This window comes from Macaca nemestrina, chromosome 12 (genome assembly GCF_043159975.1).
Source record: "Macaca nemestrina isolate mMacNem1 chromosome 12, mMacNem.hap1, whole genome shotgun sequence".
Taxonomy (NCBI): domain Eukaryota; kingdom Metazoa; phylum Chordata; class Mammalia; order Primates; family Cercopithecidae; genus Macaca; species Macaca nemestrina.
The window spans coordinates 40,998,157-41,020,603 of NC_092136.1; the positions used below are offsets into that span (position 1 = coordinate 40,998,157).

Here is a 22,447-nt window from a genome sequence, read left to right on the forward strand (position 1 = left end):
ATTATTTTATGGGAGGAAAATTATTTTCTCAGTGATTAAAAGACAGGAATTTTCTATAATTAAAAAGAGTCTGTTATATACCATAAACATTAGAAACCAAAGTATTTTTCTTTCTTCAGACATAATATAAAAATAACCATGGGAAGCAAAATGATGTCATTTTTCAATAAGTCAAGATTATACTCTCATTTAACACTTCAGACTACCTGATAAATTCAACCTTCTAAAATAGATTTTTAAGAAAGCAAATTATGGATATTGGCTCCACAATTTACCATAATCAGTGATGTGACTGATGCCCTCACTGAAGTGATTAATGTTTTTGGAGTCATTATTTAGATATATGGAAAAAAAATAGAACATTTTTTAAATATAAAAAATTTATATAAAATTTAATATGTACCTACAATATTCTTAACCTTTAGTAGTAGTTTCTTGGACAGGTCATATAAGATTATCTTATTCATACTTCAATTAAGATCTCAAATAAGTTTTCATGCATATGTTTCCATTTAGAACACAAAAAATATGATAAAAATCTTCACATTTTGTATTAGGAAAGGTTAAAAGAAAAATAACAGATGGTAATAAGAAATTATCGAACCTGGAAATAAAGCCACACACAGAGCTTGGCACATAGATTGCATCACAGAGTTTATTCCTTGGGTATGTAAAAATAAGTAACTCACAATCTAAGCTGTTAAAACTAAATGTTATAGCCTTAAGAGAATGTGATTATGGGACATAAGTCACATAAACAGGCAGCTGTTACCTAGGCAGCTGTAACCTAGGAAGCTGTAATTTTTGTTTCTCTGATTATAGATTTGCCTTCTTCCTTACCTACATTGTTTTGTAAAATATTGCAAATGACTAAACAGCACCAGGAAAGACCTCTTTCCTCTTCACCGTTGATCTTCATTTTAGATTAACTTCCCTCTTACCTTTTCACGCAAAAACTTCATGCTGTCATATTGTCTTAAGATGGAATGTTAAATGTACACTTTTAAATTGTAAAGAGAACAAGCCACACAAAAAAGAAAACAAACTTTAACCAACTAAATTGTTGTTACTCGTAAATCAGCCTTGTGTCGAAAATGCTGTAATCCTGTTTTATATCTTTGTTTTCTTCCTACGTAAGCACAACTTTAACCTTTAGCTTCGGAGCACTTATCCCATTTCTCTGGAGTCCCTGTAATCTGGGTGGCTATTCCCAGACTTTTACTTGAATGAACTAATTAAAACTGGATTCTGATTATTTCAATTATTTCTGATTGACAAGTGGTCATAGAATTTCATATTCATGTAAGACCTACTCAAAACCCATACAAATAATTTTAGGTTTTACATTCATTTCCATAAATTAACAGTAAAGAAAAATAGCATATATTAATCAAGTATAAGTGTCAGGTCTTTAAAGTCTGTTATCTGTTAATCTTTAAAACAGGACTTCAAGATTGATTATTTTCCCAATTAAACTGAAAAAAGCTATCTACTATAAGAAATTTTCAACAGCCCATCCAAGATCACATAGTCATGTGGAAGACTGGGATTCAAATGCAGGTGGATCAGCCTCTGTCTCAGGTCAGTTTTCACAGAAGCAGAGCATAATCAGGGCCTCCTTTGGAAAGTTGATTTATCAGGGATAAATGAGAACTTTCATAAGAAAGGGAAAAAAACATGATAGAACCAAAAAGTTCAGCAAGGAAGTGGTCCCAGCAGAAGAATAGCTTTACCCTGTCCCTAGGGGAGCTCTGGAACACAGGTTGTACCCCAGAGGTAAACCCACCCTGAGGCACAGAGCCTGCTGTTTTTACATGCATATTAGCCAGTACTTGTTCACTTCTGGTTAGGTCTGTCATTATTATTTTATTTTAGCACCTTTCACATTGCTATTCTCTTCCTGGAATTTGTTTTCCCAAGCAAAAATTTTTGGCTAAAAAATTCCCTCTACGTTTTGAAACCCATAGGAAAGTCATTACTTCTGTGACACCTTACACAGCTATTCCCAGAGCTGGGAAACTTTACTCTTTGCATCTTCTGTCTACCTCTCCTTCTATGAAGGATATATTTTATTAATGCATCTGGGCTACCAAGCACTTAACATTATTTCTTGGCATATTTCCTGATAGATATCAAGTTTTTAGTGAATATTAATTGAATTAATGTATATGTCCTTAATTGCTATAAACCAACCAATTGCCAAGTTATCCTTCTTGCTGGTTGTAAAAAGTGTTATTTACACTTTTCTTTCAGCTCAGGATGGGATCTTTCAGCTCAGGATGGGATCTTTCAGCTCAGGAGACTAAACTTCTGTAGGAAGGGAGTAAGTCGCAGCGGATGTGTAGTCTCCCTAGAATGCCACTTCCCTCCTCTTACTTACTTCACACATGCTAGGCACAGTATATGGTTTTATAATCTGCCTTAGGAAAAAATAAAAATAACATTCTAGATGAATGTGTAACTCCTACGACAGAGGACTTGGTTAATTTCCAAGAAGTTATTATGAATTTTCTGGTTCTAATCTCTGCCCTGAAATTGGGGAAATGGTAAATAATAGACCTTCTAGCGTCCTTCACTTGCAAACACTAAGAGCTCAAATCAGCAGAGGTTTTAATGTCAATGATTGTTCATCACAGCCTTTGGTCTTACTCACAATAATTCATTTACTCTGCTCGTTAGGACCGCTGACCTAAAGTCACGTAAAAAGTCACCTACCCTAAAGAGCTTGATTCTCTATCAACCAGCAGTTTTGCGAATTTAGCTTTCCTTGAACTAGGCCCCTTTTACAGAACAGCCCTCACCTCAAGGACTAATTCTTACTAGATTTCTTTCCTCAACACCAATGGGGAGAATTCTTTTAACAATTGCCCTGATAAATAGATTCATATAATCTTATTGCTGTGTTGTCATAACCTTCTTTCGTCATACTTGGAAATATCAAAAAGAAAAAAAAAACTAATAAATTAAGAAAATTATGTTAATAAAGTTTATTTACATGAACAAAGAACATACATTCGGTTGGTTGTATATGAAGATGGTACCCTGCAATTCCCCATAAAGTGAAATTTATAATCATTCCATTGACAAGTAGGCTTGACAGAAGGAGAGGCACGATCTTATTATGTGTTTTCCCTTAATACTACAATATACCTTCCTCATTCCTTGCTATAATCCCTCAGGGATACTCTCCTTCTCAGCTGCTCTGAGAGTGAATACAGCTTATTTTTTCAGGGTCACTGAGTTGTAAAGCAAATTACTTATTCTGAAACCATTCTTATGCTAGAATGCTCTCAGTTTCATCATGGATGAGGAACCAAAGACTGATCATCACCATCTATTTCTCTCTCTCTCTCTCTCTTTTTCTCTGTGCCATTTTGTCTTGAAATTTTTTATTGCGAGAAAGGAAACACACATACACACACACACACACACACACACACACAAAACAAACTAGTTACCCTCCGCATTCAGTGGAGGATGTACCAAGTAAGACTGCTCTTCCACAGCCCCTTGCCAAATGCCAGGCATATGTCACATGTGTCTGTTTATGGGCACTGTTTAGGGGGCGCTACTCATCTTTAAAACATTTTATTTTCCAAAGGTCTGCTTGTGTCCCCAGCCAGATCAGCTTCTTCTTACAGAACATAGCCAGGGAATCCTAACTATGCTAGCAGAATGCACTACACTTGGACACTTCAAAACATTAAATCAGTTCCATGCTTATGTGGTCCTCCACTTAGCATTCTGTTTGGCAACTCCTATTTTCCCAGCCTATCACCTTTCATCACTTCTTTGAGATAAAGACTGTCTACATTCAGCCTCTGAAAGGTCAAAGGGAGACAAAAGGTGGTGATCTCCCAAAAGAGTAATTTATTCATTTCTACCAGCATTTAGTGATTGCTTGCTGTTAATGGAATTCATTGACTGATCTTCCATGGTACACCCAGCCTTTAGAATCAGAGTATAGCGCCCAAAGCATGACCTTTAAACTTGCTATAGCTATAAGTAATGACAGTCAGAAAGTAGACACAGGAAAAACCATATGAATCATGTATCATATAGATCCTAAGAATATTCAAAAAGAATAATACTTACCCTCCTAATTATTTAGAGAGACAGTCAAAATAGTAACACAATTTTAAAGTGGCTATTGATATTTTAATATTTTTATAATATCTGAAAATAGTTTAAGACATAGTAATTTTCCCACGACAAATCTCATCTATATCATTCTCTTGCTTCACTGATTATAAAAATGAAATAAATCCTTACCAATGACTGCTAAAGGATGAAGGCTAACAATCATATGACTCTGTAGCTTTTCTTTCAAATATAGATTTTTTAGCGGAGATATGATCGAGTCTTTTGTGAATCCAAAAACAGGCAAAGGGGACTTAATTTTTAGCTATTTTGCATGTTAGCAAATATAATTTTAATTATTTTATTTTTAGGAGAAATTTGTGATATTAGCTTGTTTCCATGATTTGAGAGAAACATAATTTGAAAACATCAATACCATTTATTTTCTTAAAATAATAGTAATTAAAAAACAGAGACTGAAAGTAAAACTATGTTTTTACTTTCATATAGAAAAAAATAATTTGCCAGGTGCGATGGTTCATGCCTGTAATCCTAGCATTTTGGGAGGCCAAGGCAAGTGGATCACCTGAGGTCAGGAGTTCGAGACCAGTCTAGCCAACATGGTGAAACCTGGTCTCTACAAAAAATACAACAACAACAAAATTAGCTGGGCGTGGTGGTGTGCGCCTGTAGTCCCAGCTACGAGGGAGGCTGATTTTCAGATATTATGAAAACATTAAAATATCAAGGAGAAGTGTTTGAACACAGGAGGAGAAGGTTGCAGTGAGCTGAGATTGTGCCACTGCACTCCAGCCTGGGCGACACAGCAAGACTCCGCCTCCAAAAAAAAAGAAGAAAGAAAGAAAAAAAACATTAAATTCAGAGATTAAAAGACCTATTTCAACAAGCCAAACTATATTTCGTATACAAAAAGTAATGTTGAACTTTGTATTAAGTGTTAGGGATCAAATAACAATGTAAAATCATGGCTGCAGCACACCAACATGGCACATGTATACATATGTAACAAACCTGCACGTTGTGCACATGTACCCTAGAACATAAAGTATAATTAAAAAAATAAAAAAATAAAGAAGAGGAATTAGGTTCAGAAATATGAAAAAAAAACCACTCCTTTAACATTTAAATTTACATTAAGAATGATTTAGATATTTGAAATGAAAACCATCATAATTTTTCATTTGTAATTTTTCCAAAAGGTTTTACATAGTTAGGTAACTTCCTGATTGTGATGAAGTTCTCTCCGTTTTTATGAAAGACTGACGCTGCTTCAGCAATAAAACATGTAATGTATTATTATATTTGCTTTTTATCCCTTGTCTTGGTTGTCCTATTAAATATTTGTATCACTTTGATGAGTTATCTGACATCTATGAGCCTCAATTTATTAAAAAAAAAAATGAAGGTTTGGAGTAGATATTAAAGACTTACTGAGATCTGAAATGTTAGAATTCTAAGATCGTTCTTAAGGTTTACTACCAATATTCTACCACCACCGCTATTTGTTTTTGTTTTTTCAGCCTGTGACCACCACCACATTCTTCAGCCCCTTCACTTCTTCCTTTGCCTCCAGCACCACCTCGGTTTCACTTCTTCCCCTGGTCAGCCTAATATACATCATCTATTAATCACTCTGTTATCATAATCATGGCATCCCTCTCCCAGTTGGACAAAAATATACGGAGAAATTCCTTCAACTTTCTTTATTCACTATCCCCCTGACAGACGTTTCCTTCCAAGGAAGAGTATTTTGGAAAATGCTAGTCTCTGATAATATAAGATCCAAACCTAAATATATGTGGATGCTAGTGAATATTATCACAGTGCGATTCTGAGGTTAGCCTAAATAACAGACACACTTCGCTAAGACTTTGCATAATTCGCTTAAATTCTTAAAAATCATCTATATCGTATTATTTAAGTATTTTCTTTTCACTCATCAGAAAAATGTCAAGAAAGAACAACAAAGCAAAATGTATGATTTAATCTTTGGTAAATATTTAAGCACATAGTTAAGCACTTCATATGTCTAAACCACAATATAAATCATAAAATACATATGAACTTTGCCTTTAGTCACCTCCAGAAAGCATGCCCTAAGTTCAACATTTAACCACTTACTGATACTATTTTATCATTGGTAAATATCTAGTCACATAAAGATTATTACTTATAAATACTCCTTTTAAGTGCTATTCCCTAGCTCTGTCCCTATCTGTCCCTATCTCCTATCAAATATTCAACTGATACAAACTTTTACCATCCTTGTAAGCTAAAATAATGATTCTAATCCAAAAAACTTGCCATTGTATTGTTTTCTGTTTATTTTTTAATTATTTTAAAAAGTTCTAGTGACAGGCACCAGCTTTCACATCACTGTACAGTAAGTTGTCATGTAGAACAAAATGATATTTTTTCTCACCAACATCAGAAAGGACTTTGGAGGAAACTTGCTACACATCATTTCACATAAGTTACAGTTTCCAAAAATCTATGAAAGACATTCAATAAGGACTTACTATACACAAAAAAGACAACTTCTTTTGGAGCAATTGAATCGAATTACATAGCAGAGAATTACATAAACAATCAGAAGAGAAGGCACAGACCGTATGACAGAGCTTCCAATATATTCTTAACTGAATATACGGCAGAGGTAAGAAGGTTACAAGTCCCAGACGCCCTTTTATATGGGAATAGCTACTCTACTAAGACTAGCAAACGGGGAGTGTTCATAAAAGGAAAGCAGTGTGCCCTTCCTCCATGCTGCTCTTTAGAAGGATGATTTGAGATCTCGTGGCCACCTTGGATCATGAGGGCAAAGACCTCAACTGAGCAACAAGCTGGAAGGAGCTGGGGTCCTTGCTGACATGGCTGATTTATCCACTTGGCACAGCAGCACAGAGTCAATGGCCAATGGTCTACAATACATTTTTTGGCCCACAAATATTTATTTTTTTAAAATTAGAACTAAAAAATGAATTTTAGCTTGAAGTAGATATGTAATATTAATATTTTAATCTTTACATCAACACAGTCACAAAACAATATGTTATATAATATAGATGTGGTATATGTATATATATTTAACAGAGTAAGGGTTGATGAAGTTTAAAATACCTGAAGCCCATGAAAGTTAGAATGCAGCTCTGTTTGCTCACTTGCTGACCGTGGAGAACCAGCCAGTCCTGGATTTCCTGCCTGTTATATACCTTGTGTGTGAGAGAAATAAATTTATATCTTGTTTAAGGCATTGTAATTTGGGATTTTGTCATGCATACCAAAAAACCTGAATCTCAGCTGATTAAGGTGGCAAGGGTTACAGGTAGTTTCTTACAGGAACTTCTGAAATGCACCCAAGCCAATATAGAACCAAAGCCAACATGGCAAAACATGCCAAACATTGCATAGGCACTATCTTGTTTAGTCCTGCCAGGCTGGTAACTGTGGCTTCATCTTCCAAATATATAAATGGGTAGCATCACAATTTGAATCCTCAGTACACTCTGCTCTTTCCTTTTATTTCTTTAAGGCATAAGAGTTAGCCATCGGGTAACTTTGCCTCCTTTGCACCCCAACTTTTAAGGTTCCAAAGCAACTTTGGTCTTGTGAATGTGGAATTCAGAGCCCTGGGATTAAGCTACCTGGCTGCCATTACTAAAATTCTTTTCATCTATAAAACGAGGTTATTACGAATTGCTACATAAGATGTTGTGAGGAGTTATGAGCATGAATAACAATTAAAATTAAAATACTATAAAAATGCCAGATATTATGTCTCCCTCACACATTGCCCACTACCTGTCAAGGCCGTCTTTGAGAATTAACTTAATGTTATGTCACTTGAGTAAAAGAATATATAGGGGAAATGTATACATTATTAAACTTGCAAGTCTATGCTCCTTCGAGAAAAAGGTAGACATAGAGGAAACACTGTAGTGATTACTGGAACAAGCTAATGATAGTGTGTCATCAAATAAGCCTACTTTCAAGGATAAGTATTCAGAAAAATGCAAGATATCTATGAGCAATATGTTTAAAATATTTATTAAAATATGCATACTATATATACTACAGAATATATGTATATATTATGCATATATAACATATAAAATGTTATATGTAACCCTATTTTTAAGGATAAGTATTCAGAAAAATGTAAGATGTCTATGAGTACTAAATGTATTTATTAAAATATGCATATAATATATGCTACATAATACATATATACTATATATTATATATACTATATACACTACATAATATATACTATACCACATATACAATATATACCATATGTTATATATACTATATATATCATGTAGTACATATTATATACTCTTTTTAGATACAAATTTCAAGGTGAATGTATCAGTCTATGAATAAGTTAATTCTAGAACAGTTATGACTATACTATACTTCACAGTGCCATCTTCTGATTACCAGTGGAAGAACAGTTCCAGCCAAACAACTTCCTAAGAAAAATCTGGGTGTTATTATTATATGGTGAGGCTCTCAGGACAGACCAAATGTGAATGTTGAATTTGTTGCTTTTCACATCTCTAAAACCAAAGATGATACTGTTACCTACATGGAACGTCTTGACAGTCAGCATGCAAACAGGGGGCAAGAACCTACCGTGCACTGTACCCTGAACTCATGGCACACATCACGCGTGTATGACACAAATTTTTTGTCCCATCAGTCTACACGTAGTCCCAATAGCTCCTTAGTTTCTGAGTTACTTCCCAAATGTCTGGCCATCAAAAATTTTATTGCTAACATTTATTGTCTCAGGATTCTGATCTGGAATTAGAATTCTGAGTCTTATGTCTATTAAATCATGGGCTCAAGTCTCATCTCTACCCCTTTTTAATTTTATGACCTTAGATATGTTAACTTCTGTAATCCTTAATGTTTCATTCTGTAAGGCAAGCACTTCATTGGGCACTGAAAAGCATTAAATAAAGTAAACTTAGACAAATTCGTAGTACAATTCTTCCACATGGAAAACAAGCAGTAACTTTTAGCTACTGTTATAAATTATTTTTAAAAATTAAATTATGAGTCTGAGGAATTGAGACAGCTACCTGGAATGACACAAGTAGAAGATACCAAGCTATAATTAGACCACAGGTCAGCCTGATTCTATACACTTGTTCCTAAGCCCCACAATTAACAGTTGGAAGACATCTGGAGCCAGGCAGTAGAAAACTGTAGTTCACTGGTATTTTTTTAGAAAACAACCTCCACACATAAAGATATTAACACGCTAATATATGATTATTTTTCTTTTATAACAAAAACAAAATAAACATTTTACTTAGAACTTTAAAGAAAGGATCTTCTGTCACCTTTAGTTGTGAGCTTACCTGAAAAAAAGTAATATTTTGCCTTCCTTCTTTAACTGTATATAAAATGTTGGCTACTTATTTATTTGTGGAAAGGCATGCAACTAGAACCCATAAATGAAGCCAACACCAAAATTTAAGGCCATTCCAGAACTTCACTTTACATCGTAGGAGGCACTGTAGTACAGTGATTAAGAATGAATGTTCTAGGGCCACTTGGCCTTTGAATTTAGACTCCACTGCTTACCATTTATAATGTTGGCCAAGTAATCTAATCTCATATGCCTTAGTTTCTACAGCTATAAAATTAGGGCAACATCAATCATCACCTCAAGGTTTATTGTAAAGATTAACCTGGTTGATGGTATTATATAATTGCTAAGTATTATTCATTTATATTATTATAAATATTATATTATTATTTATATTACCTTTTGAGCCTTTTTTCACTCTAGGAGAATTAACTAATGATACAGAGGTTAGTCACTAGGGAAATGTGACTGGCATAGTTGCATATTCTATTTAATGCACACCTTTCTCTGAAAAAAAAGTTTAACATCATGCAAAACTAGCCACCATTTATGGGGAGTAGAGAGAAGATGATCAAAACTTTAATTTTTGCCAGGTAAATATTACTTCTCCTCATTTTGAAAGTTCAGATTTCCCGTCCTAAGTAGACTAGAACAAACATTTATTTGGCTTCATGTGTAGCTCTCGTTTTTTTGCCTGTTTATTATACAACTTGCAGTGATGAAAGCTAAGGAGGGAGATAAAGTGGTTTGAATTATTTGTAGTTTATCTCAGACATTTCACCTTTTGTTATATATTTTCTAAATACAGTATGCCCCCTGATAAATCCATGTAAATATTTTACACAATTTATTTGAGCATTTTCTCAGCCTTTTAAAGAAAGGTATGTGAGGCAGATATTTATTTTCGTTTAAATTGACTGATAAAAGCAGCCTGGTGCACAGTGATATCCTCATTTACTAAACGTAGTTATACACATGTGTACAAGTGTGACTTTTGCCAAAACATCAGCGTCTTCCCATTCTCCTGACTTCAGCTACAGTTTGCATGTTGAGTAAATGGCAAAGAGATGAAAGTATACTAGACTTTATAGTTCTGAAATACTAGAGCTGTGGTTTCTAAGCTCTTATATACATAGGAAGCACCCCAAGTTCCATATTAAAGTGAAAATTCAATGTCTAGGGTAGGAACTGAAACCTGTCTTTTTAAGGATCCTCACAGGTAATTCTCATTCAATTAGAATGAGGAGCATACTTGGAGAAACTCTAAATTGAGAACATGTATCACCTGTCAAACTTTTGTATTTATAATAAAGGCTTTACTTGGCTGGTCTTCAAACTAATGAATATTTTAGCTGATTTATTTTAAGAAAATGTTTAATGTACTCTGTCTCACCTATTGAAAATATGCAGCCATTTGCCAGTATGGTTTAGCTTCTGCTTTCTTATTTGTAGTACTGATTATTACTTTTCTTCCCTGTACCTTTATACAGAGATTAGATTCTATATAGGCAGCCCTATAGTTTCATTCATAAAGCCATTCTCAGAATAATAACCTAGCATCTGACTAATTTCTAGCTGGGGGAATATGGGATAGTCATTTAATTAGTGCAAAATTTAGATGTCCCTAGTGATGAGTCATATATGAATATAATATGTTGTCATAGGTAAGGATTAAGTGACAAAGAGAAAGTAGCTAGCACTTCTAGAGACATGCTCAGTCTTCAGAAATCTTGGTCTAACCTGTGGAATTCCATAAAATGGCCAACTGAAATAAAGATATATAGAGAACACACAAAAGAGATTTGATATATTTCAATATCTTTCTAAACTGTCATGTCAGAAAAAGAAAAAAAAAATTCCCCTCACTTTTTATGTGAACTTACATGCAGAAGTAGCTCACAGTTTTCTCTGTGGCATCTGAAGGCTAAAACTACAATATAAAGTTGCAGCCCATATCTGTGTCTTCCTAAGATGTTACTCCAATTTTTCATACATTTTCTTGTTTCTTTTATAATTCAGAGACTTTCCCACCTTTTCCTGCCCAATGCTTAGTTTACTGCAAAGGCCAGCAATAAATGACTGCAAGTGTTAAAAAAAGAGAAAATTATATATAAAGTACAAGCAGGAAGGCTAGTGAGTGGGGCTTTTCCTTCCACTCTTATAGTCTCTTTCCAAGCACACTACATTCCAGTAGCTCAAGCGTGCTAAGTGTCTCCTTCCCTTCTACCATCCTATTCCCTCTTCTGGACCATTCTCTGCAGGTCATGACCAGACTTACCCCATTGTAGGATTACTTAATTTTAGAAGTCCAGGAGCTTCAACTTGTCAATTGTCTTGTTAATGTTATGCTGCCCTTGTTTTATGATTTATACATTTAGTCCTGCCACCTGTAGGTAAACTTGAACAATGAACCCTCTTTAAAATAATGAATATGGAAATATAATTGTAATAATTATTTTATACCTATATTTAATATTTAACCATATTAGCAACATAATTTGGAGCTTCAGGCACCAGATAGAAACCAGGTCAGGTAATACTGACTTTCCTTATTTTTTTCTCTTAGAAGTGTTACAGGTGTTTAAATTAGTGTTCCCAACTGGAATTGGTTAAGATAATAGAGAATTGGCTTCCACATTAGCCCCAAATTAGCTGCATGTTCTTGAAGGAAAAACACCATTTTATTTGGTTTTTCAGTTTGTCATAAAGGAGGTTAGGAGTGAGCTCCACAATCTCTTCATCAACAATTCTAACTTGCCTATGCCACATGAGCTTTTCTCAATGATCTCTCTTGCTGACATGCATGTACAATCTGATAGGGTAAAACTTTAATTAGATAATGTAAGACTGTCAATATAGTGAGCTGTATTTCTCTGTGCTGGATGCTACTCTTTATACATTAGCTTATTCAATCCTCTTGACGTTTCTATAAGGGAGGCACTGTTAAATATGGCTAAAAGATGTTCACTGACATTTCTAAATGCATATAACAAGTAAGTCTGATTCAGAGTCTCCATTTAAGCTCACATTCTTTTGGAATTAACCTCATGCAACACGACAAACACCTCTTGTCATCTCCATTCCTCCCCTACACTCCCTGACTCCATTTATCAGCACTCACTGAGTAAGTGATTCTAGATGGTAGTAATATGTTATGAATCAGAATCTGATGGCCAGAAACATCATAACCCTCTGGAGGACAGGCAGGAGGAAGTCAGAAGAAGTCACATCCTTCACAGGGGACATGAGATGAATGTCCCAGGACCTAATTTAGCCCTTACCGATACCTTAACTCGTCTCTGAGAACTAGTTTGGAAGACAGTGAGTCACTGCACACTTTTAGTCTCATTTATTTTCTAAACAAGAAAGGGAAAAATGAAAAGAGGAAACTGAAGATGAGATGCCAAATGCTTATGACCTTCACTTATTTAATTATCAGCAAGGATTAGAAATTAGAGTAAAGCATTTTCTCTTTTGGTACTCTCTAAAGTGCATTCTGTCACAGAAATGGGTAATGTTTCACATCTTCATGAAAGTCATTCATTGGGTTAGTTCCCTACTTGCCCTGGCCCCAGGAGAATCTTATTAGAACAAAATTATACTTTTATAATTTTGGCTATATTAGTCTAGAACTATGAAATTAAAGAACTTCATTTATTTTGAATTTTAATACAATTATTAAATTACATGTTGATTGCTTGAGGTATTCTATATAAAGTAAATAAATTGTCATATCTATGTATAGTTACAACAAACATGTCTTAGAATTTTCTGAGGGACTACAAGGCAGTTATGTACCCTGAGACACAACTTAAATACAATTGATTTAATCTTAATGGCCCTAAATATTACATGTTATTATTTTACTTTTTATAGAGGAGAAAATTAAGTTTCAGAATGGTTAAAGAACATATGCAAAGTTGAAGAGCTTATAACATATGCAGGTAGAATAATCTACAACCATCTGAACCTAAAAATATTATATAGCTATAACTATATCGTCCTCACATAAGCTATGACAAAATTGTAGAGAAATGTAAACCAAAGAAAATGTAATGTCATCTTATATTAAAGCTGGGTATGAACATATTAAGGAACACATCTTTCCAAGATAGTTAGCACACTGCCCATTGAGAAATAGCACAGTTTCAGCATAGATTTAACAAGTGAGATTTATATGAGCAAATGTCTGAGAACTATAGTTATAGGAAATACTTTCAATGGAAAGATCTCAAAAGGCACCAAAAATATCACCTTACAATACAACTGAAAGGTCAGCAGGAACCATGATAGATGTATCTTTTGGGAGGTAAATTATGTGCAATGATGAGAACTCATTAATGACTCTGCTTTGAGTTTTGAAAATGACCTGGAATCTTATTTAGGCCAGCTTATTCTTCAAAAATCTACTGAATACAAGATGTTCAACTTCTTATTACTGTAATTCCCTTTGTCTTATGGCCTGTTGTTCTATGATGATTGTATGTGGTGAGGTAATTTATTTTTAAGTTACTTTATACTCCATAATAACTAGAATACTTCTGGATGCTTTGTAGGTACCAACTAGACACATGTTGCTTAATTACAGAAGAGCTATATCATGAGAACATTCACATAACAGAACAGAATGAATATAGTGGAAAGTTCTGGGTTCTAGTTTGTTTCCCTTTACGACCTTGGGCATGTCTCAGTGACCCTGGGTTTCAGTTTTCTCACCTCTAAATTGTAAGGCTTTGCACTAGAACACAATCTTGTGTTCACAGTATGTTTCCCAATAGTAGGCTTTTTAAAGTACACTTAAAGAGATTAAAACACTAGAAAGCAACACCAAACAATTCAGACATAATTGCAATGCAATCACTACCTACGGCATAATTATGTCTCCTAGGGTTTATGAAAGAATCCTAAGAGTACACTGTTTACTTGGGTGACCTTCACCTTGTGTCTTCATACTCATGAAGCAAAGTTCTTAGAAGTCTTAGTAAATATTTGCACTTTCTCTGATGCAAGCTTGACATGATCTGTACCTTTCATCTACTCTTAGCGGTAAAGTACACTCTTTTCTATGATCCACTCAGTTGATAGATGTCATTGTCAACATATTCACATTCACACAGTAATCTATAGCAAAACAAAGAGAAATATATTTTTCATGTAATAGCCAGAATTTTATTACATAACTGTGAAAAGTTTATGATAATGTATGTACCAACAAGTTGATGCTCAACAACCACTAAAGCTATTTAAAAACTGACTTAGTATAAGGTCCCTTTAATATGGTCATTTCAAAAACTATAATAGCTGGGCTTCCTCTGTATCAGTGGTTCTTAATTTGTTCTCTATAGTAGAAAAAAATGTCAATACTATCTTTTATTCCTTTATTTTTTTCTAAACATTTGTACTTTTTAAATGTTGCTGGTAAATGATGAAATCAATGAAGAAGTAGAACATAAAGTCATAAAAACTTTCAAATCTACCCTACCTATATAGTTTGAAAATTTCCACTTTTATTCATTGACACTTGTACTCATAGGTTGGATTTCATATCAAAATTTATAGCAATTACATTTTAATTAGGTATACAAATGGACAAACATTCACTTTTATGCTAAATCTCATTCTAAGTCATTAAGTTAAATATTCCAGATCTTCATGGTGTTCACCAAAGTGCACAGCACCATCAAAAACACTTTGGAGGGAACAGGCATGGTGGCTTATGCCTGTAATCCTAGCACTTTGGGAGGCCAAGGAGGGTGGATCATGGGTTCCAGACCAGTCTGGCCAAGACGGTGAAACCCCATCTTTACTGAAAATACAAAAAAATCAGTTGGGCATGGTGGTAGGTGCCTGCAATCCCAGCTACTCAGGAGGTTGAGGCAGAGAACTGCTTGAGCCCAGGAGGTGGAGATTGCAGTGAGCTGAGATCATGCCACTGCACTCCAGCCTGGTGACAGAGCAAGACTCCATCTCAAAAACAAACAAACAAACAAACAAACAAACAAACACTGTGGAGAAGAACTAGCCTAATAATCAAATAACCCCCATTACACCTCTGACTTCCTCTCTTCTCTACCAATCATTCTTTTTTTTTTTTTTTTTTGGATGATGACTATGCTTCTTGTTAATTTCATGTCACCTAATTGATTTGTAACTATATATTTTTTTCTTTTTTCTGCTATGGCCAAATCAAAAACAAAGAGTTCATGAATATTAATAGCACCATAATAACTGTACAGGCTAACCTCTCTTGAGTATTTACTGTGTTCCGGGGAATATGCTAAACTCTTTCCATGGATGAACTCATTCAGTCCTTACAATTGAAGGCTGTTACCTTCTCAAGTAGATGTTATGAGAAGGTCTGTGCTCTACATCAGAAAACTGGATAGAGAGGATAAGAAGCTTACCTAATAACATATAGTAAGTGTGGCAGGATATTGAGGTTGATTACAAAATATTTTTCTTCTCAATATCCTTGGAAAGTAGAAGTTGCCTTGGACACCCCTTAATTGGCATTAATTACTCTTTCCTTCATTCACACTTAGAAATTTGTGTAAAATTTTATTTACCCAATTTTGTTTTACATACAATGATTTGTGTATATGACTAGATTATGGATATATACAACTAATCTATTGTTTTGTTGCCCTGATGGTTCATGCGATAACTGACTGATAGCAGACACATTCTTAATGCATGATAATGAAACATCAAAGACATGTTTACAGGGATGAAGACAAGTTCAGAGAGTCTTTTTGGATTTCTCAGAAAAGGAACCATAATTTTAAACAGTACCTATTTAATCAGGTTACTTAAATGATTTAGCACCATTTGTAAAAGGGATTTTAGCAAATCTTCTAGAAGTCACTGAGAAACAGCTGCACACATAGTTTCTTATAACACACATGAGAAAACATTATTTCATTAGAATCACGCATTCCTCAGTGGTTTCAGTGATCTTTACTTCCTGGTTAGAAGGTCAAGTTCTTCCTTTCAATTACATGGAGTTTGGTTAAGTACAACTGTACAGACAAATCAAATATTTGAGGTGTCCCTATCATTAATCATGGAGAAAATTCAATCCACAAAGATAACAACCAGATAAGTCATTTTTTAAAACTGCTATTGGAAATAGGCAACTAAGGTCCAAAACTGCAACTTGGGAAGTCAGAATATTTGTGTGTTAATATCTTCTTAAGAAAGCCATTCCTCTATCTCATTTACATGGAAGGTACAATTTTTATCACAAATAAAGAAATGTAGGTAGCATCCTATAAAATGTCATGTGTGGCAGACACTGTGTACAGGACTTAGGAAACAAACTCATATTGTCTCAAACTACTTCAGGAGGGTTAAGGTAAGACTGCTTCTTGCATCAAATTTATTTGGGTAGAAATATTTGTTGTGTGTTCTCATTGTGTTTATTGTGATTCTTGTCCTTTATTCTACAAATCAAGTTGATCTTGAGGATAGTTTAATTCATGGAACAAATAGTCTGGGGCATCTTCAATATATAGTGTCATCTAAAAAGATTCCAAAATAAACATGTAGTGTGACTGCTGATCAGAGGGCCCAGGAGAGACCTTTAAGGTGACTCCTATTGGGAGGACTATAACCGATCATCTGCTCAAAGTCCTTGCTTCACGGAAAACCACCAGAAGTCAGTAGACCTTCACTCCTCCCCTGCCATGTCTCTCTCCCTATTAAGTCATTTAAAAGTTAACAATCCAAAGGCATCGAGAGTATAACCACAGCATAAAGGAACAGAGGTTCAGCAGAATAAAGCACAAACCTTCTCCAGCACTCCATGGGTTCCTTTTCACCAAGAACTTCTAAAGAATTTTTCACCCTACCATTACTTTCAATACCTATACTACTTCTTTCTGAAGTGAATTACTGGCTATCTTGGAATAGCAATTTAATGCTATACAACAAGGCTATCTTAAAAGTACAGTCATTCTTCTCCAAAGCTATTAAACCAACATGTTTGCTTTCTTTGACCACATTTATTTGTGTACAGTTTAAATGAGTTTCTGTATTAGTTACATTATTCATATCATTAACTTGATTTTTTTGTAATTTATATGCACTTTCTAAACAGGAGAGACCATATGCCAGGAAATTAAACAGCTCTTTTTCTTTGCTTTTTTAAACTCTATGGGGTTTACCAGTAAAACAGAGAAAAATACTTGGCTTTTGTGTAAAGTGAACATTTCGTTTTCTTTCAGGACAAATACATTAAGTCTGATTGGGGGCCATTGATGTTTGCTGTGATTAAATTATGGGATTTGTGCTTCAGCATCTAAAGTTGCTTCAGAAAAGGTGAGGAGGAGGAACAAAGAAAAAGAGAAAGCTATTCAAAAATGTCTATTAAAAAGGCAGGATTATTTTCTATTCAAAAATGTCGATTTAAAAGACAGGATAGTTGCTGTGGGCTAGATACCATTAGACCTGTTCACAACACAGTCAAAAGACTACCTTTTCACCTGCAGCGTTAGTTTCAGTGAACAGGTTACTTTAAAATACAACTGAACTTCAGACCTATTGGAAATAAGGTAGCAAAGTATTAAGGCAATACAATCAGAGAAAGATAGAATGAAACAAATCTCTTTTTTTGCATTAAGAGTCTCTGCTCTGTATTACCTACACTTTGGAAAGAGTTTGACAATAAAAGGCAGGTGAGATTACTCAAAAGCTATAGGAAAAACTAGCAATTGCCACCCCCTGCTAATGCGTCCAGCATGATCTAAACCTGTGAAAAACCATTTGCTTCACATACACGACTACTGACTAAGAAACGAAGTTAACAGAAGTCTTTGGCGAGAAAACCCACTGTCACAGGTGGCCATGGCTGAACCACTCAGCTTTTCCCAGCAGGACAATAAGCTCATCCCTACTAACACAACTGTCCTTGCAAAGCTGCTCAGTTTAGATTCTAATCTACACTTTAACCATGTGCCTATAAGAACTGATAAATTATACAGAGAATGACCTTCTGTTAGAGATCTTTAAAACATATTCTCTTCTTTGCAAAATGACACTGATAGTATCGTATTCCTTTTCAGATTTGTTCAATATCACAGGGTACTCTGGGTATCCAGTAAAATGAATTGCTACAGAGTAATCACACTAATAAGATATGCTACTTATTATGAACATTTCACTTTTTTCAAACCCAGCATTCTCTTCTGGTAAAATTTAATAACCAGTCATAGTTTTCACATACCACAAGCATTGCAGAAGTTTCAAAACTAAAGTGAACTAGATGATTATTCCAGGTTTTGTTGTAATAAGTGTGTTAACTATTTTTAAAGAAATTTATCCCTATCGAAATCAACACTTTCATGCAAGGAAAAGATAATGGCTTTTTGACCCCGCATTAGATAATGAACATGAAAACTTTGGAAGCTAGAGACTATATAGCTTTTTCATAATTATAGTATCCTAAAAAAGCAAATGTACTTTTGGAACTCTAGCGATGTTCACAGTCTAAAATCACTGTGGGCTGGATTTTTATTGTTTAAATATTTACTGTTTTATGCATATGTTGACCGGCATTGACTTAAGTGTCCAAAGTTAGAAAATTTCCTTTCTCTGGAAGACTAAATCAAAACGTAAGAGTGAATAGCAAGAATTTAAATAACTGTGATGCATAATTTGTATTGAACTGTTGAGAGCTAACCACAAATATTAAAATGGGCTCTGTATTTAGAGCAACTAATCATAATACTGGGGAACAAACTGGCTTTCTTTAAAACCATCTGCACTTCATGACTTGAAGTGACAAGCAAACCTTAGAGAAAATGAAGAATCAAGCTCACATTTCATTTTAATCTGAAAAAGTCACCTGGGCTTTGTTTGCAAGGAAAGACTAAATTTATCAATTATTGAGGGTAAATGAATTAGGCTCTACATTAAAAGGAAAGTTTGGTTACACAGGCCTGAAAGAAGGTGCGTAGATGAGGAATGGAATCAAGAATTTTACAGACTTGGTTTGTAAGAGAAAGTTTTCTTCATCCTTTTCCATTTCAGAATTAGAAACAACCCTATATGACCACGTTATTTGCCATCAGATGCACAATCAAATAATGTTTCTATTCATGTAGATTTGAAAGGATCTTCATCCTGTGTGCGTTATTTTATTTTATAGTAGCCAAGGGAAAGAGGTTGCTGCCAATATGATGCTAAGGGCGTGCAGAATAAAGACTCAGTCCTGGGCAACTAAACAGTCCACCGTTGTGCTGCGCTTGTGGAAGAAAAAAGCAAACCCATCACAACTTTGGGACTTGATCAACAGTGGGGAGTCACAAAACTCTTCTCAATCTCTGCATTTTAAATCTCCACTAAAAATAGCTCCTCTGTAATGGGGCTTAAAGTCCCATCCATGCCCAGTGACGGAGTACAGTACTTAATTGTTTCTGACTAGGGTCTCTGCATCAGCACTCTGAGAGTGTCTTCTAACTTTTAATCGCCTTCTGTGCTCTTTAATTAGACCTGTTCACAAGACAGTCAAAAGAAAACGCCTATCACTAGGCTTATCTAAGACGTTGAAACAGGCCATTTTAGGAGTCCAGGAACTTTTGTACAAGTCTTAGCATCTTTCAGGATTAACCTGTTTTCTCTGGTTTCCACTTCCTTAAATCAGGCACACTTGGGGGAAGGGAGAAGCTCTATGGCTATTAAGACAACTTCAATGTAAAGACACTGCCTGGTGGCAATTCCCTCCTTGTCTATCTCCGTTCTTTATTTTGTTCTTTTACCGCGTGTTATCTGTTGGCTACTAATAGGACCGGAGGGTAAAATGTCTTTTCTCTCCTTCTGAAGAGAAAGCTTTTGATCCCTTACTGAGAGCAATCCTAAGACTTTCTCCAGGGGCTGAGATAACTAGAAAAGGGCTCTGCTCTCTCAGAAGGATGTCAGAGCCCAAACCATACAGCGTCCCTCTTGCTTAGGCGGGAGATGCAAACAGCTGAAGTGCCTTAGCTCCCACTGGTGACCCACAGTATGACCAACCTCGCCCCGGCAGCGCCCCTGGGCTCGGGTCACTCACGCTCCTGGACTCACCTGGTGCTGAGGACCAGCGCGGGCAGGAGAGGCAGCAGGTAGTGCGCTGGGCTGAATTTCATGCTGCTGCCTGCCGGGGTCCTCCTTCCCTCGCTGCCTTCGCTCTCTCTCCTCCTCGGGATCCTGTCGCTCCTCGGTGCCCGGCTCTGTCCCCAGCCAGTGATGAGCGCTCTTCGGCAGCGAAAAGGCGGAGACGGACACACGGACGACGCCTGGGGAAGGCAGGCGCTGGGAGCGAGGAGTATCTTCAGGAGTGATGTCACCGGCGAGGCGAGCCCTGCCCGGGATTGTTCGGCGTCGCCGCTCCGGAGCCCGGAGGGCGCGCTGTCACTCGCGCTGGAGGCGGCGCGGGGAGAGGGAGGGGGCGCCTCGCGATCGCCCCGCGCGCTTCGGTCACCGCGCTGCGCTCTGGCCAGTCGGGTGAGCACCGGCCAGGGGCGGATCATTTATTCCCGCTGCTCCCCAGGATGGCGCGGGGCGGGGCGCGGAGAGTAGAAACCAAATCTGCCAATAATTGAACTTGCGTACTCGGCAGGAGATGAGACCCAATTCACTGGGAGAGACTTCCAGACGCTTAGGGTCCTAGGCAGGTGTCTCTCGCCTGCTTAAACCGTGTTTGGAAGAATGTCGCTCTGGAGAGAGTGTTTAGAAGATTGTTCTAATTAGAACTGCATAATGATTTGCCTGAAACAGATGGAAGGAAGAGGGAGTAAGCAGCGTCCAGAAATGCACCCTCAGCCCGTCATGGCATTGCAAGCTTCTTAACCCGTGAATGTTGACTGCAAAGAACCTAAGAACGTTTCGGGACCGTTAAGACATCTGCTGCTCTGGGTTTTGAAGATTTCTGATCTTCCTCTGATTTCAGTCGTCTGTGCCAGCAACTGCCAATGGGGTTGGACCTAGTGGCTCAAGTTCACACACCTGAAGGAGTCCTTTTCCTCAGGTGAAACTCATCAAGGAGACCTAGCGGACAAAAATCATTAAAATGTTAACAATAATCAACTCGGAATGATGGTTCTGGAAGGTAGAGGTTTTGTAGGTCATTTTGTTTTCTATATTTTTAAACGTTCTAGCATAAACATCCAATATTTAATAGGCTCTATTTAGAAAATTTAATTAGAAAAATTAAATAGCACAATTCTAATCCAAAAAACCATTTTGCAAAAGCAATTCTGAGAAATAGAACTACTATCTCTGCTACTGAGATATTCAATTCTAGGATCTTTATAACATGATATTGCATGTGTGTGTGTGTGTGTGTGTGTGTGAGAGAGAGAGAGAGAGAGATAGAGAGAGAGAATGAGAATTCCATCGGGATATTATCCTGGTTATATAACTGTGTATAAAGCAATCTTCATACATTATTTAATTTAATCTTCACAAGAGCCATCCTAGTGAAATAGATGTTAATATCACTATTATAGATATGAGCAGACTGAATATCATCAAAATCTGACTCTCTATATATAAAAACAAAAACAAAGAATTGGTTCTACTAAGTCCTAAGAAAAAATGCCTCAAACATCACACCTAGCACTCCTAGCCCGGTGTTTGACACAAAGTCGTGTTCAGTAAAGGGTGAGGTGCACCAAAGTCCCAAAAGATAATGGACAGCTGTGTCCAGGAATTCCTATCCAAAGGGTTCAGATCATATTCCAATTATTTCAGGGGCAAGTTCTTTATAGAAAAATTTAGATGATACATCCTCTTCAATCTCATTTTCGAAGACATCTGTAGGAAAAATGCGTTTGCTGTAAAGCTTTATTTTAAAGAGGATGCAAATCTAAAAGGTTAACCATCTAGTTTACTGTTTTTTTTTTTTAATGGGATTGAAGGTTAACACATGCATATAATATAGATTTGCTTCAAAATCTTGAGCTGCTAAACTAGATGAGTAATAAG

At 36.0% G+C, this 22,447-nt stretch overlaps 1 protein-coding gene across 3 annotated transcripts in view; it reads right to left on the reverse strand.

Moving 5' to 3' along the window:
• The window catches only part of LOC105499099 (leucine zipper protein 2), a 588,465-nt gene extending 566,990 nt beyond the window's left edge, over positions 1-21,475 (reverse strand). For 2 of the 3 annotated variants that reach the window (XM_011771566.3, XM_071074956.1), the window contains exon 1: positions 20,546-21,475. In XM_011771566.3, coding sequence (XP_011769868.3) covers positions 20,546-20,991 — 446 coding nt within the window. In that variant the 5' untranslated portion in view covers positions 20,992-21,475. The remainder of the gene's footprint in view (positions 1-20,545) is intronic. The other variant, XM_011771569.3, reaches the window with a different exon arrangement.
• Between the last annotated feature and the right edge of the window lie 972 nt (positions 21,476-22,447).